The sequence below is a fragment of the Numida meleagris genome, chromosome 7, assembly GCF_002078875.1.
Source record: "Numida meleagris isolate 19003 breed g44 Domestic line chromosome 7, NumMel1.0, whole genome shotgun sequence".
Lineage (NCBI taxonomy): Eukaryota > Metazoa > Chordata > Aves > Galliformes > Numididae > Numida > Numida meleagris.
Genome location: NC_034415.1, coordinates 20,412,535 through 20,429,003, shown reverse-complemented (window position 1 = coordinate 20,429,003; position 16,469 = coordinate 20,412,535). Strand labels below are relative to the sequence as shown.

Genomic DNA, 16,469 nt, shown 5'->3' with positions numbered 1-16,469 from the left:
TCTCCTCGCCAGGAGCCTGATGCTCTGCATCCATCCGCTGCAGCCCAGGAGGGGGAGCCAGGAGCCCCAGGCAGAGCTGCTGTGTTCAGCACCCAGACCCCAAAACTGGGTATGGGGCATGGCACCTCGACCCACACACGGCCACCAGCAATCCCAGTGATGAAGTTATGAGAGCGCGTTTGTTGAACGCGTTGTGTACACACAAAGTGTAATTTCAGTGAATTATGCATAGACTTAATTAGGAGTTTTAATTGCTAATCATCTCCCAACAGGATTAGCAATGCTGTCTATTAATTATCCGTGGAGCCCTCTGTTTTGCTAAGGCAGGAGCAACAAGGCAGCGTAAACCGTTACGGAGGCCAGCAGTGCATTCCCAACCCCAAAGCCGTGGCTCCCATGGGGCAGCCATGTGGCGGGGAGCAGGGCAGGGGCACTGGGGGCAGCCCCAAAAGCAGGCTTTGCTTTTTGAGCCCTGCTGCTTCTCCATGCAGGGACTGTATGCAGCGATGATCCCCACTGGGGGAGGGAGATAGGCGCTGCGGGATTGACCTGATCTCATCTGGGGACAATGGCCCTCACGGCAGCAGAGATAGCACCGTGTGAGCGGTGCTAAGCCCACGCGCCGTTCTTAAGGCTCACAATGCAGCCGTGAGCTTAATTCCTCAAGATGAAGGAGATAGAGGGCTGTCAGGCTGTAATTATGGGTGCGTGCATGGCGCAGGGCTGGCCTGCTCCCCCATTGGTATTGTCCAGAAGGGCTGTGCCGCTCAGGCTGCAGGTGCTGCCATGAGAAGCTCTGGGGCAGGAGTGGGCCCTGGCCAGGCTACAGTCTCTGTGGGGCCCAGTGGGGTTTCTCCTGATGGTGGAGAGCCCCAGGGGGTGTGGGAGTCCCAAAATACCCAGCCATGGAGCTGGGAGCTGCCTCAGAGTCCCCACAGCGACACTCATGTACAAGTCTCAGTGACAGGCGCTGGACATCTCTGAGGCGGGACAGGCCTGCAGCCTGGAAAGTTTCTGCAGGGGCAGTGCCAGAATCTGTGTTGAATACTGGGCACACAGACCCCAGTGTGCCCCCCCGAACATATCTCTTGCGCTCCGTGCAGCCTCTGACTCTCTGCTTCTCTCTTGCAGGCATACAGCTTTGCCATGGGGAGTTGGCCAAAGAACGGGCTCTTAGACATGAACAAAGGACTGAACCTACAGCACATAGGGAGGCCTCACAGCGGGATAGGTGAGTGACCCGGTGCCGTGCTCTGCCCATTCCCATGGCTCCAAGAGCTGCTCGGAGCCAGGTGCTGGAGGCCAGCCGAAGGGCTGTGTGGCCTCTGGCTGGCAGAAGGGAAGAAGATGCACCAGGTTGCGCCTGCAACACGTTTGGAAAGGGGGAATGCATGCTGGCTTAGTCCCCCTGGTGAGTTTCTCCAGGGGTGCTGGAGCTGAGAGGGGATGCAGGCTGTGCTGGGAGCTCTCTGTGCTCTGGAGTGGTCTGGAGACTGGGGTTGTCCTTGGGGCAGGGGCAGTGCCAGGCTGTGGGTCACGGGGCTGGCAGGGAGCTGGCCCAGATTCGCTGGGCTGTGCCTCAGAGGCCTGCATAGTGCTTGCCTGCCTTGTGTCTGCCTTCCCTCTGCCTCTCGGCCCTTCATCCTCTGTGCCTTGTGAGCAGTAAAGTTTGCAAGGAGGTAAGATTTACTTGGAAAAGTCACCTGCTACCTGGGCCTTGAGGAGGCTGTTTAATATTGTTTCAAGACTCTAACCATTAAACTCTCCAATCAATCCAAGTTAAGGAGATGAATTATTTAAAGCTCACCAGCTTTTAATTAGCAAGCTCCTTTTGAACTATGGATCTGGTTGCATTATTGACGGAGGTAGCATTAAAATTTGCTTCCTTGCCTGGGAGCAGATTTGCCTTGCTGGTGTGCCACACTGGGGGTGACGGGGAGTAAGCTGGGGCTGCAGGAGCTGTGTTCTGCCCTGCTTTGGGGCTTGGACATTTCCTAGAGTCTCTCTGGGGGATGCAGGGTTGTTTTGTGCCTCGTTTTTCCTCGTTTTACATATGGCGAGAGCGCTCTGTTGCTGTCATCTCCTACTCTGACAAAGCATCCCCAGCTCTGGAGTATCATCTGCCTGCTGTTGGTTTCTGCCCATGTTTATTTCAGGGCTGTTGTCTTGCTTACGTGTGTCTCTGCCTGATCAAGTTGAAAGGTACCGCTTCAATCCCTCTCAGCTCCAGTCCTTTAGGAAGGCTTTGCTACCTTGTTCTGGAACAGGCATGTGTCCTGCAAAATTTCCTGCCTCGGGCTGCCTGGCTTCCTGGCACAGGTCTGCCCACCCAGCCCAATCCATGACCCCTTTCCATGACTGCTGCCTCAAGAAGAGAGCTGGGAACAGCTCAGCACATCTGCTTGCCTTTTACTGTCCATAGCAGCAAGCCTGGAGCTGGCTGTGGCTTTGGGAATGCTCCTAGTGTTGTCTGGAGTCTCCTGCTCCTTTGCAGAGTCCTGGAGTGCAGCAGGGTTGAGGAAGCTGGGGAGCAGAGTGGGGTCCCCAGGGCTGCCCCCTAGGTGAGTGTACAAGGGTCAACACCTGCTCTCATGGTCACTGATACACAGGAGTCTGCAAACCAAGGAGGGCTGAGAACTGAACAAGGACATGCACTATTTCCCCTCAGGTTCCAGTATGGGAACCTCACCTTGTGCAGGTGCCACGTGCGAGCAGGGGGCTCATGGTGGAGCCTGGTGGAAATCCAGGGCCACGTCCCTTGGGAAATATGGCTGGGGCTTCCCTGATGGCCGGAGGGAGCTCTGTGCAGTTAGGGCAGCAGGTCCCTGTGGTGCCGGTGGTGCAGCCGTGTTCTCACACTGAGCTCTCTCTATGGACTTGCAGAGACTGATATAAATCAGAATGATTAAAATCACAGGTTTTAATTGAGATTTAAATCAGCCAGCAGGGCACCTGCTTTCAGTAATTGATTTTCTTCTATATTCGCACTATTTTTAACTGTTTCCCTAAAGAAAGATTGTGTTTTACTGACCAGCACCTATCAGACCGTGTTCAGCTCTCCCTACCATTGCCTAGGTGTTAAACCTGGTTATTCTTTCATACATCTAATACAGTATATTTGCTACGTTTATTTTAATCAATAATGTAACATAATAAGCCCTTACTCTTAGTTTTTAGATTGTCGTTACATTAGAAAAATGATGTTTGTTATCCAAGAGGCGGGGATTAAAGGATTGCTCATCATTTCAGCTGTAGTGCTTGTGGGTGAAAATCAGAATGCCCTGTTTGAGTAACCATAAGGTGGTTTAAATAATGTCTGTTGGTGACATTCTTCTTTTTCTTCGAGCCTTTGATGCCTTTGGCTCCAAGGGAGCCAGTTATCGAACTGAAAATACACCGAGAAAAGGGAGAAGTTTCCAAATGTGCAGAAGCAGCCGCTGCTGTGAAAGCTGATTTCTCATGTGCCCACTCTGCTTCCACCTGTGGTGGGTTGGCTGTCTGGAAAGCACGGTGAAAGCTCAGAGTTCAACCTGCAGATCCTTACGGTTTCAGATCTGGGGCCCCATGGTCGCAGGGCCGCAGCGCTGCGCTGTGCCGTGGGGCCGTGCCTGTCTGGGGGAGCAGCCCCGCAGCCCGGGGGTCAGCGGCCCCGCAGCGCGCAACCCCACAGGCACCCGCGCTTTCCCAACCCCGTCTTTCTCTTTTCGTTTACTGATTGGAAATCTCGGAAGGTTAGGGCGTGATATTGTTCCTGATCCAGAGCATTAATTAGGCCTCGGATAGAAGAAGAGGAATTGCGTGTTTTTAACAGTGAGGTTAATGGGATGCTCGCAGAGTAGACAGTTTTAATGAGCTTCAACTCGACGTGCAGTGAGTTTACTCTTTGTGTTAAAAGGGTCACACTGCAGTAGTTTGATGTGGATTGTCTCCTGGCCCCCGGTGTCATAGGTGAGCGTCTGTCAGAGTCCAGTCAGAGCGCATTTACTTAGTGACACGATTCTAATTAACTGCCGCCGGCTGCCAGCGCCCGCGGTGCCCCTGCCCTGCCCGCGTCCCGCTAAGTGCGGGGCGGGCACACGATGGTGCCTGCGGCTGTCAGCACCCGCTCTCCCCCCGCAGCTTTATTTCAGCCTGCTTTCCTTTCCCCTTTTCCTTTCTTCTCGGGATGCTCCAGGTCCCCGTGCCTTTCTCTGGCACATGAACCACGGGGACGAGGACAGCGTTTTGTGACGCTCCCCTGTTTTTTGGCCGCCTCCCACCCCAGCCTGTGTCCCCCGCTGGCTCTGGGGATGGAGCTCTCGGCAGAGGTGATGCTCTGTCAGTGCAGTGCCACGGGCACGGCACCGTCCTTGTGCCAGGGGTGCCGATGGCAAGAGCCGAGCAGAGCGCTGGGAGCTACCCTGGGGCCGCTGCCACGGACAGAACGGGGTTTCCTCTGCCAGGCAGCCGGAGGCAAAAGGGGAAAGACTCAGAGTTAAATAATTAAAAGAGACTTAAGGAAAAGTAAACAGAAATGTCATCAAATGAGCGGTGTCATTCTGAATTAGCGCTGGTAAAGGTCAGGCAGCTCCCAAACAGGTGCCGTGGTGAGGCACTGCACCCGGCCGGCAGAGCGTGCTGCAGGGACCGCGGCGGGACGGGCATGGGGACAGTGGGGTCCCACATCCTGTGGGAGGGACAGGGGTCCGGGCTGGCCGGTCAGGGGCTGTCAGCGTCCAGTCAGAGCACATTAACATGCTGACATGATTCTAATTAACTACCGTGAGAGGTGTCACAGCTGGAAAAGCAGTGAGCGGAGGCGAGCTTTTAAAAAAAGAAAAAAGCAATGTGACAGTCCTCTTTTTTTTCCCCTTTCTTTTTCTTTCTTTTTCTTTCCTTCTTTTTTTTTTTTTTCTTTTTTTTTTTTTTTTTACTCTTGTGTGCTCTCTCCCCTCCATGTGGGAGTGGATCTAAAGATAATTAGGATGTCTGGCTGCCTGGGAACCTGAGCCAGGGCTCTTTTGCTTTCAGTCATTTAAGTTTTCGACATCTCTCTGAAGGGACTTGGTGGCGCAGTGGATTACTGCGCGCCAGAGTGACAGAACACTCTTCTAATCGTAAACCCTTTTTAGAAAAGATTCTGCTCTCCCTTTTTCCCCAGGAGCAGCAGGGGGTATGTTCTGATCACTGCAGCTCTGTTCCCATACACGCTACAATGGGAAACTCAAGGTCTTTCAGCTGTTTCCTGCAGTTAACAAAGGAGGCACAGAAGAAAGAAAGGAAGGATGATTGAGTGTTTGTGTTGACTGCAGTCACCCCTCCGTCCTATCCAGCCGAAAGTCGATGGCGCACGGGGGCACGGCGCGCTCCTGGCCCCGCTGTGCTGGGGACGTTGCTGGAGCTGTCCCAGTGTTCTGGTGGAGGTGAGATAGTTACAGAGCTCTGGCTGCTCGTGCATGCAGTGCCATGTGATGTGATGCCATGTGCTGCAGTGCCTTGCCGTGCTGCCCTGTCCCGTGCCAAGCCGTTGCTGTCATACTGGGAGCATGGGAGGGACTGGTGAGGGTGTGTTTTAGGGATGCTCTGTGTTACAAACTGGCTAGTTCCAGTGCCAGGAACTTGCAGACCCGAGCTGACCTGCATTACAGAGAGCCCTGTGCGCTGGCTCAGACCTGTCCCACTGTTGGCTGGCTGTCTGTCCTGCTGCAGAACATCCCTCCCTGTAGGCACTTGTGCACCGTGCTGCAGCCTCACGCACTGCGAGACACGTGGTAGGTGAGAGACCTGGGAAGATCATTAAGTTTCCAGAGAGCTTTTTCTGTAGTAAGTAGCGACGTAAAACACCCAGTGACATTTTGATTTCCCCGTGGATTCTTTTGGTGCCTTAGTGTCTCTCTGTGACATGTCCCAGACAAGGCTGAATGGTGGCTTGTCCTCTCTTACCTGTGAGAGGGGAAGAGTTTCCTGTTAATGAACATAAACATCTCAATTAATAGCATGGAAATGTCTTTGAACTTCAAGCCACGCATCCCTGACCTGCTATTGGGGACTGGGTGGTACAGCCTGCCCTGGGACAGTTGTTACTTGGAGGCTGTCCCTGGTCTGCAGCATCCTCCTCCTTGCCTCTGCTTCCACCTCCCTGTCCCCTTGGGCTGCTGGGGGTGGCTCAGGAACACCTCCTGGTCCTCAGGGCAGCAAGCACAGCTCTGTGCCCATTCCTCCTGGCTGTAGGTCTCCTGGCCCTAACGAGAGCCGTCACCGAGGTGAGGAGGGATGCCTGCAACCACCCCGCTTCTCCTAATGAGACACGGCTGCGAGGTGCAGAGGGAAGGGGTAGCAGCCAGCCGGAGAGCTGCACCGCAATTTAACAAGTTTCCATTCCCCCGAGTTCCCTGACAAGACCCCCCTCTAAGTCTGTACAGGAATTCATAAGAATGGGATAATTAGGATGTTTCAAAGCTGCGACCCTCAGAGGAGTCCTTGGATTAATCTGTTTTTTCCCTTAAAGACATCTGTAACTACAATCTTTGTTTCTCTCCTGTTCTGCCCCCCCTTCCCCCTCTTTTCCCCCCTTGTCTGTCTCTGTATCTCCTGTCAAACCATTGCAGACGTAAATGACAAAGAAATCAGAAAGAGAGATCAATGCAGTCCAAATTAGCACTCGGAGATAGACTGTGCTGGAGATGTCAGAGCCTGACCCCGGTTGATCTGCCAGCCTCTGCCGCTGATATTATGCAAATTGCATCCATCTGGCAGAGCCCAGCCAAGGACTAATGGGGCAGGGAGGGCTGCGGCCGGGCGCCTTCGGGAAGGGGAGCGCCGGGGGTCTGCAGGGAGGGGGTCCGTGGTGGACGGGGGAGATAAGGTGGTGCCTGGGCTCCGAGTGAGCTCCTGGGCGGATTAAAAACCAAACTCCCGATAAGAGATAACCAAACTTCATTTCGCTTTTGTATTCTATTCCTTATTGCTGCCCCCCGCTCAAGCTAGTACCAAAAAGAAGGAAAAAAAAAAAAAGGAAAAGAAAAAAAAAAATTGCTGGTTCTCGGTGCTCTTGTTTCCTGCACGTCATTACCACTGATGGCAGTTTGAGGGGAGAGACAAAGTCGGGGAAAGAAAGCAAAAAAAAAAAGACAGCTGCTTAAAAGACTGCTGTAATAGGAGCATGGATAATAGAAATCTCAAATTACGGTGATCGCCTTGTTAAGAAGTTTGAAAATACGGCCAGATTGTCTTTAATGAGAGAAATATGGCTGTTAGTTAGTGAAGGAGGAGGGAATGGACCTTGTTTCAAGATCTGTCGCTCGCCCATCAAAGCGGCGCTGGCTGTTTCATTTCAAAATCTTGTTCCTCTGCCTGATATTAAAAATAGTTGTTAAAGGCTTTGACTAGCGAGATGGTTCTCTTTGGCTTCCTGCTTCACTCCACCTCCCCCAGAAGACTTCGCCAAGAGAGAACTTGGGCTCTGAAAAACGAGGAAGGAAAGAAAGAAAGAGGAAAGTTTCATGCGTTCGGTGGGCCCATCACATCGCCATGGGGTCGGGCAGCCGCCGGGCAGCAGCCGAAGGCCCGCATTGCTGCTTTCCGCTCCCTGGGAGGGAGCTGGGCCGGGTGAGGAGGGCTCTGACAGCAGCCAGCCCTGGCAGCTGCCCCCGTGTCTTGTTAAGAGCTAACGGGTACCGCTGCGCCGCGACGCTCTGACCCGTGACCGTTCCTCGCTCCAGCGCTGACAGTCCCCTCTTTAAGGCAGCCCGGCGGCTCCTGCATTATCCCCTGAAATCAAAGGATCGCATTAATTGCTTTAAGGATCGCTGCCCCGTGTCCTGAGTGGCTTCTTTAAGATAACGAACTTGGAGCGTGTTAATAGCAAGCATAACTCAGCAGGACCCAGGGATGAGGTGTGGATGGGGAGGACGCTGCAGGGTGGGGAGGACAGGCACCGATCCATCTAAATCCATCCGGAGCTGTGTTCTTATCCCTCCCTGCCTGTGCACATTGTGCTCCCAGGATGCCAGCACCCATATCTCAGGGCAAAGGTCTGGGACAGAGCTGTACCAGGCCAGCTGCTTCCCAGCCCCGCTGACTGTGCTCCTTTAGGGCTTTGGGGTGGGCTCAGAGGGATCCACTCTGTCTGAAAACTGCATTTCTGTTTGGGTTGGATATTAGGAAAAAATTCTTCCCTGGAAGAGAGGTGATGCATTGGCACAGGCTGCCCAGGGAGGTGCTGGGGTCACCATCTCTGAAGGTGTCCAAGAACCGTGGGGATATGGCACTGAGGGACGTGGTCAGTGGGTATGGTGGTGTGGGTTGGACTGGATCTTAGCAATCTTTTCCAACTCCATCGATTCTATGATTCTATGATTTCTGCATCACTCAAATCCACGGAGAGCCTTAAGGTGGGTGCTGCAGGCGTGGGGGTGCTGGCCGGGAGGGGAGGCAAGGGGTAGGGTCACAGTCACCGTGGGGGTGAGTGCTTTGGTCCATGCTGCTGGCACCGAGCTGCCGTGTCCTGTACTCCAGTGACAGCAGGGCATGTGTGGTCCTTCAGGTCAGGCAGCTAGCAGAACCGTCTTGCATCATTCCCACATGGCTTTGAGATGACCTTCAAGCATGGAGGAAACCATTGCCAGTGACTTGATGCAAAGCTTGCCAGTGATGGAGAGCACGTGGCAACCCTCAGTAAGTTTCCCCATGTAGAGACAGTTTTCCTGCAGTGCCCAGCCCCATCCGGCTCTGCATTGCCCCGTGCTGCCTTGCCTGCCCAGGCACAGTGCTGGCACAGAGACACGTGTGTCCCCTGCCTGTCCCCACCTGGCCCAGCAGGACCAGGACAGTCACCAAAGGGCCCATCCTGGCAGCACGCAGGGAGCAAAGCAGGAGCACCTCTAGCACCAAGCACCTGGCACTGAGGTTAGCCTGCACGCTGTGCATTTCCACACGAGAACAAGTGGTGTGGCTTTATTTCCATACCCAGGGGACCCAGAGTTTGGCAGCTGGGCCATCTCCAGCACCCGCCAAGCCCTCTGCTCGTGTTCTTCCCCTCCAGAAGTACACATATAACAACCAAGAGCAGCAGAGGGAGAGAGAAAAAGAGAGACAACGGATTTGCCTCCATGCTCCCGTACAGAGCAGTCTCCTAATGAGAAGAATATGGCTGCTAGTTAGCAGAGGGGTGTGTCCTGTAGGCTAAAATGAGATAGTTAAACTGCACTGATTGAAGGTTGAGGTTAGAGGGCAGCACAATTATGTTCAGGAGATTCAAGGGCTCTGTTTGATGCGGCAGTTCTAAGCTCCCAGCCAGTGTCAGTAGTTTAGCTCAGGGTTTCTTTTTTTTTTTCCTTTTTTTTTTTTTTTTTTTGTGGGCTAAAGACAGGAAGGATAAAACTATGGGAATGAGTTGTTACTATTATTATAAAGTGGTGTGAATTTTTTTTTCCAGCCACCAGTTCACCCCTCTTTTGCTTAACTGTTTCCTGATCATTATTTTTTAAGCTGCTTCAAGGGAAGAAGAGAGCATCCCCTTCCCCCCGGAGAGCGGCTCTGAATTTTCTCCCGCACAGGGAAGGTGATTTTTTTTTTTTTTTTGGTGAGCAGACTTCATCTCAGTTCTCTGACTGCGGATCAGGAAAGCAATTAGCAGTTCAAATTATGCCAAGGCCAAATTCTTTGTCTCAAAATCACGGGTTAAGAGTTGCAAAAGAACCTTAATTGCCTGGTGCTGAACGAGGTATCTTTTTCTGAGAGCATTTCCACTGCTTAGGGCTGTTTATGGGGGGACTCTCATGTGTTTGAAAAGCCCAGCAGCAGCACAGCCCTTTCCCAGTGCCTGCAGAAGCATCCAGGCAGTGCATCGGTGGCCTCCAGCATTCTGCCCTCTCTCCCCACCAGCCTGCTTGCTGGCTTGCAGATGACCATACAGCCCAGCTGCTGCCTCCCAGCCATCCCAAGACAGTCCAGGTCACCATTCCCTTTCTCTACTGCTCTTTCCTTCAACCCATGAGCGACTCTGGGTGCTACCTGCCTGCAGCCTCCATCTCAGCCCCCAGCCTCATCTCCTGCCTGCAGCCTCCATTGGACCACAGAGTCATTAAGGTTAGAAAAGACCTGTGAGATCATCCAACCCAGCCCAGCCCACCCCATCATGCGGACTGACCGTGTCCGTCAGTGCCACATCTCCACGGTTCTTGGACACCTCCAGGGACGGTGACCCCACCACCTCTCTGGGCAGTCTGTGCCAGCACATCACCACTCTTTAGGAGAATAATTTTTTCCCAATATCCATCTCCTGCCTGCACTGTCCAGCTCAGGCCAAGCGTGGGTTCCTTATTCCTTTCCTTGCTTGATTCCCAGTACATGGGTGTCCTGAGCCCACGCTCAGTGCTGCCTTCCGATCCAAGTGACAGCCTGCTTTATTTACTCTAATGATTCTCATTTTTAAATGTTAATTCCTCCCTGAAGAAAATGTCTTTTTCAAGATGAGTTGCCCATCACCAGAGTGAGCATGGAGGGCGTGCAGGTGTCCTTGGTGCCCATGAAGAACCCCATCCCTTGCATGCTCCTGGAGCAGTATAGGCTCTGCTGCGGCCCCATCATCCGTGGAACAGGGATTGTATCCCTCTGGGGCTGGGTTCTCGGTATGGTCCCAAAGGGGCACTACCCCAAAGGGACACAGCCCCAAAGGAACACAGCCCCATGGGGAACGTGGGCTTAGAGTTTATCACTACTGAACAATTTCTAACCTCGGTGGGCTGGGGGGGAGGAACCAGAGATAAATGTTAGCTCATTTCTTAAGTAATTAGTTACCTCCTCATCCCCATGTTGTAATTGTGAACAAGCTGTAATGTTTAATTAGTGTGTAAATGAAACCCCAATTTCATAATGGCTGCGGTGACAGCGCTAAGTGAGACGGGCACCGAAGGGGCCGCATTGTTTCAGCGGGAGATGAAGCTGTCGACCAGGAAGCCGAGCGTCTCTGGGAGAAAATGGAAATGATAAACGAAGTGAGGCTAATTAGCAAAATCATACAGGCCCCACTGATGGTTCTCATCAAGGGGAGGTAATGAAGCGGGCGGGCCAAGCTGAGGGGGGATTAATTGGAGCCTATTCCGCAAGCATGGGCAGAGCAGGCACTGTGGGGATGCAAACTTCACTGCTTTGCTTCCCTCGTCCTTTGCAGCCAGGCAGGGGGAGCAGGGACCTGCCCTGGGGGCACGCTCCCGCCTGGGGGTGTCCTCGTCCCACTGCTGGTCTGTGTGTGGGCATCGCAGGGTTTGGGCAGTGAATGAGGCATCCCAGGGGGATGTTGGTGGGGGGAGGGTCTGTGCGCAGTGCCCGCTGGATGGGGGCATGGTGCCAGCAGGATAGTGCGGGTGGGCCCAGCTCACCGTGGCTGGGGGGAACCCCAGGCTGCAAGCTGAACTTTATCCTTCCAGCCGTGTAAGAAATGCCCTTTCCACAGCCGCTGGCACACACCCCTGCTCGTGACATATTACCTACTGACATTTACGGGAGTGCACCGAGCCCCACGCCCATTGCAGTGCCGGTGCCCAGCTGGGACCCCCCCGTACTGCTGCCACCGCAGCGCCCAGAGACCCCACCTCCCTCCCCTCTGAGCCCCCCACTGCCTTCATGCTGAGTAATGAGAGATTTCCCTGCACCTCCGAGGGCTCTAAAGAGGGGCTGAGCAATATTATTTATTCAGTTGTTTACAGAAACGTTTGATCGGGAATAGTTCTTCACTGCCAGCCTGTTGTGTATTATTCATTGCAATAATCTCTGCAGATTGTGATAAACTGTAACTGCGGCGGGGCAGCACGGAGCTGGGCTGCGCTGCCACCGCCGCCTGCACCGGCCTCTAAAATATCGGCAGCTGCAATCATAAATCTCAATTTACAAGTGGGGCTATTGCACGGGGAGTTATAGTTATACTAATGATTACTTCTCTGTCTTATTTTTCACGTTGCAACAGAGCAATAAATTTTTAAGAAGAGCCTGGGCAAAGCGTTAGGGAAGCCTGCGTGGTCGGCAGGGAGCAGTGTTCCATCCTCCTGTGGGAACCAGCACCGGCCCCTCTTCCCAAGGAGGTGACGCAGAATGGGGGGATGGCTCCGTTGGGTCCCGCTTCCCAGTGGGGTCAGCGAGGAAGGCAGGCCCCGGCTGGCGGTACTCATCCCATCGCCGATCGGTGTCTCACCCGGCGCTGTCCCTCCTGGAGGAGCCCCATTGGCACCCTGCAAAGAGCAGCTCTGTTCCCCAGCAGGCAGCAGTGGGACATGGGGTTCAGCGAGCATTTCCCGAGTGTTTATCACAGCTCCGAGGTCTGTGATGTGAGGCCTCTGATGGATGCCTCCATTCACAGACTTGACATTATGATGTACAGGGAGCCTAGAGACATATAGATTTTCAAAGTGGCCACTTTGAGCATAATTATAAATACCCAGCCTCTTTACATAGTGAATTGCTGCCAGGAAAAGAAGGGCCCCGGGAGGACTGAAATTCTGGCAGCCAGGATTTCTTGAGAAAAGCACCTTGGAGGAGGCTCCCCACCCATTTTGGGATGCCAGGGAGGGTGGGCACTGGGGGATGATGCCTCTTCCATCCCACGCCCCCAGCAGCTGCTCCCCCATTGCCTCTGGCGCTGGCAGTGTCTCACTGGGGGACATCTCCCAGGCACTTTCTGCAGCCCCCTGTCTCCTGCTCATTAGTGCCAGCACGTTGCAACCTGATCCTAACTGCTTCTGAGTGGCTGCTCCCTTTCCAGATCACGGCACAGCGAGTGGCACCGGGGAGCTGGGCGCTGCTGGTGGCCATCTCCCATCCACGGCCCCAGGGACACGGAGAAGCGAAGACCTTCCCCTAGCTCATCCCTTTCTGCCTGCCTTTGGAGCACCCCAACCCTGCAGGGCTGGGGCTCAGGGGTCAGCATTTAGGTGGGCAGCAGGCAGTTGTCCTGAAGGTCACCATCTGGAAGTCCCTTGGTCTTTTTTTGTCTTGCGGTGGTCACAGCTGTGAGAAGAAGGGAGCATGTCCCCCGGAACGTGATACACCCTGATGTGGCTCAAGGATACCCAGCAGCTCTTCACCCTCATTCCCTGTGCATGAGGCTGTCACCTTTATCGTCACCTTGCAGACATTAGGAAGCCATTTGAGGAGCTGGTGACTTTTCCATTCCATTTCCAACCCAGTGCTTATATGAAAGGTGGGGAGTGTGAGGCTGGAGTGGTCTCAGAGCATCATCGCTTCCCTTCCCATGCCAAAGCCAAGGTGGGCACGTATGAGCAGGGTGCCCATGTGGGTAGTGGTGTTTGTCCCCAGACATCACACCCAAGCAGACATCAGTCATTGGTGATTGGGGCGCACTGGAATTTTTCAGGGGAAAATGAAGAGGATGTTTGAGGATTTGTGCTCTGTTTGCGAGCAGGGTCTGGAGGAGAGAAGGTCAAAGAAGAAAATTGGAGCTGAATTGAAATCAATGGCAGGTAGAGATTAGAGCAGTGCCCCAATTAACTGCAGCGCAATGAGGTGAGGCTGGGGGGGACCGTAGCCCCCCAGGTTAGGACCCCACACCGGAGCCACTTCTGCTCCACAGGGACGTGGTGACTGTGGTGCACAGGGGCCTGCACCGAGAGCACTGCTGCCGCATGGGCAAGGGCTGGGGCAGACGTGGGCGTTTGGGCTTGGATGAACCCCACTCTCCACCTGTATCCCAGCTCTTTGTCCTCGTTTCCTTATCCTGGTCCCATCCCCCATTCCTCTGGTGTCCCCTCAGCTCCACCAGCCCCGCTAGCTCCCCGTCATGGTTTCCTCCAGCTTTGCCTCTCTCCCAGCTCCGGTCCCGAAGTTTTCCAGCACAGCCGTTTCCTCCCTGCTGTTTCCTGGGGAAGTCATCGAGCGCACGTCCCCGCTCTCCACGCAGGTGCTGGGACCGGGTGGCAGTGGGGCTGCGGGCAGGGCTGTGCCCAACATTGGCAGCATTCCGATGGGAAATCCATCCTCAGCGCTCCCAAAATCACCTTTCCGACAGATTTCAAGGCTTTGTTCCAAAGCATCAGAGCACACACGCACAGAATACCCTCTGAGCAACACGTAGCTGGAATGTGAGGGAAATACCGACACATTTTTCACTCGTGTTCATTGCAATGTATGAACAGTTTGGGCTGGATATTTCCCAGGGAAAACAAGTCAGCGTGAGTCAGGCATCCAGCGTGGAAAACCTCTGCAACCGCTGCGCTTTGGAAGCACCAGGGTAGGACGGAGCAAGGGGTGCCCCTACCACCCCACTGTGCACACACGTGCTTGTAGGCCGGGACGTGGTTCCTGCAGCCCCGTGCCCACAGGGATCGAGCTGTGCTCTCCCCTCAGCCTCGTGCACCGCAGAGCGTTGTCCGTCGCACGCGGAGCGTTAATTAACATTGCGGGAAGATCTTAGGAAAGGTGCAATTTGAATGATCTGGCGCTGCAGTCATTCAGATGCTGAGTTAATTCAATCCTTGCACACAGTGCTCCTACAGATTGTTGGCTTTAAACAAACAGCGGTGACAGATTTGTTGCTGCGGAAATGTGGTCATTAAGTCGGGAGCGCATGTTTGACCTGAAAGCGATTGAGTGATGGATGCAAGTCATTTTAAAGCTGCAGCAGCCAAAAGGATGCTCCTTTTGGAGAGCAATCTTGCATCTGAGGAGTGTAAATAATTTAAACAAACAAGTAAAGTAAGGTGAAAGCACCGCCGTTCGCTGCTCTATCCTATTACAGAGCTCAGTGTGGAGCAGGGCAGCACTCCCAGAGCTGCAGTGGGGAGGTGCAGTGTACCTGGCACCAAACGGGGCCAGTTCAATTCCTATGCTGGGAGCAGGGGGAGAGCCCCGGAGCGGTCACGTCGCATGGGTCTGCGCTGTGCACGGCTGGAATTGGCCCTATAATGAGGCTGGTAGTTACTGTGCGTCGGAAGCAGCCACTGCTTAAGCCTCAATATCTCGGCCATTTAATTTAATGGGGTTTTTTAAATACCAAAAGCAATTAAGTTCACATTGTGAGCTAATCGCCTACAAAATTTCATTTCAAAGATGCTCAGACTGTTTGTGAGAGAATTGCCAGAAAGAGACCAAACACGCCACCGTGCCTGTCCATTTGTCCTGCTCTCCCTCCCCTATCCCCTAACCAGACCCAGGCAGACTTTCCTAAAGGAAACCATCCCATTTCCAGGCTTCTAGGGCCCAGAAGGCGACGTGGGGAGCACAGCACAGAGGGATGCATCACTGCTGCCTCAGGGCCGTGCTGTGCTGCTGTACTGGGGTGAGAGTAGTGCCCTGAGCCAGGCGCCAAACCTGACACAAATCCCCACACTTCAGAACACTCAGTGGATGTCAGCCACCTCCGACCTGAGGACATCTGGAGGGCTTTCCAGGCTCTGCTGCGTGGAGCTGGGAGCAGAGGGTGTGCCCAAACCCTGCCCTGCGTCGTCAGCCGTGTGCCAAAGCCACTGGCAGCCTGTCCTCATTGCCCATCCGTGCCCACGGCACCCAGCTGCTCCCACAGGCTCTATCAGGTGGCAGAAGAGCTGGACGTCTTTGCCAGAGATTACATGTTCTCCCGCACAGCCGTGTTACTGAATACGGTGTAATCCTCCTGGAGCAGCTGCCTGCAAGTTTTGTTTCCTTCGCTATTGCGTTAACGCACTCTCCTTAAAGCACCTTTGTGGCTGAGCCTCCCGCGTGCTGCGTGTCCCTGCAGCCGGGTGGGATGGGCACGGCCCCAGGACCCCTTTGGGGGGCCAGAGCCCACTGTTTCCCCCGTGGGGTGGTGATTTATGGAATCCCGTGCACTCCCGGTGCATCCGCTCGCGGCGCTGCTCCGGGATCCGTGGTGCGGGGTCAGCACGTTGCAGGTTTCCTAACCTTGCCCACTTATTAAAAATGGTAAAAGCCTCCCCCAGGACTCGTGAAGTATAGATCTAGAGAGCTCCATATGCTGTTGCCCTTAATGAGATGTCTGCCTGAAGAGCAATAGCAAAACACAGCATCCAGCGCGGGGTCCCTATAGCTAGATGGTCTGGCTGTAAACAGAGCCGTCCGTCTTAATGGGCTATCGTGTAAAAACTTCTCCCAGTCAATAAATCAAAGGAGCTCCATTTATATCGCGCGCTGCCTTCGCTATTAGGCTGCTCCGGGTGGCACCCTCTGACGCAGAGCTCCCTGGGTCTGCGAGGCGACACTGGAGCATCTCGTGGGCCTTTCATTTCAGTGTCCCCGTGCCGAGAGCGGGACAGAGCTCGGTGTCAGGACACTCTGTGTGGCAACACTGTGGCTCAGGACCTCTGTGTCCCCTACCCAAGGGCGGCAGCAGGTGCGCAGGGGCTGTCGCAGAACTGCCCCCCAGTAGGGATGCACAGGGGGCTCCCACCATGCACCCCCCCAGAGCAGCAGCCCGGCGCAGGTATTTATTTTTCATTCCCTCTGATGCCACCGGAGGGAAGTTCCGCTCCAACCACCATCCC

The 16,469-nt window shown here is 54.2% G+C and overlaps 1 protein-coding gene across 2 annotated transcripts in view; it reads left to right on the top strand.

Moving 5' to 3' along the window:
* The window catches only part of ERI3 (ERI1 exoribonuclease family member 3), a 97,069-nt gene that overhangs the window by 70,028 nt on the left and 10,572 nt on the right, over positions 1 to 16,469 (top strand). For both annotated transcript variants that reach the window (XM_021404033.1, XM_021404032.1), the window contains exon 7: positions 1,132 to 1,231. In XM_021404033.1, the coding sequence (XP_021259708.1) occupies positions 1,132 to 1,231 (100 nt within the window). The remainder of the gene's footprint in view (positions 1 to 1,131; positions 1,232 to 16,469) is intronic.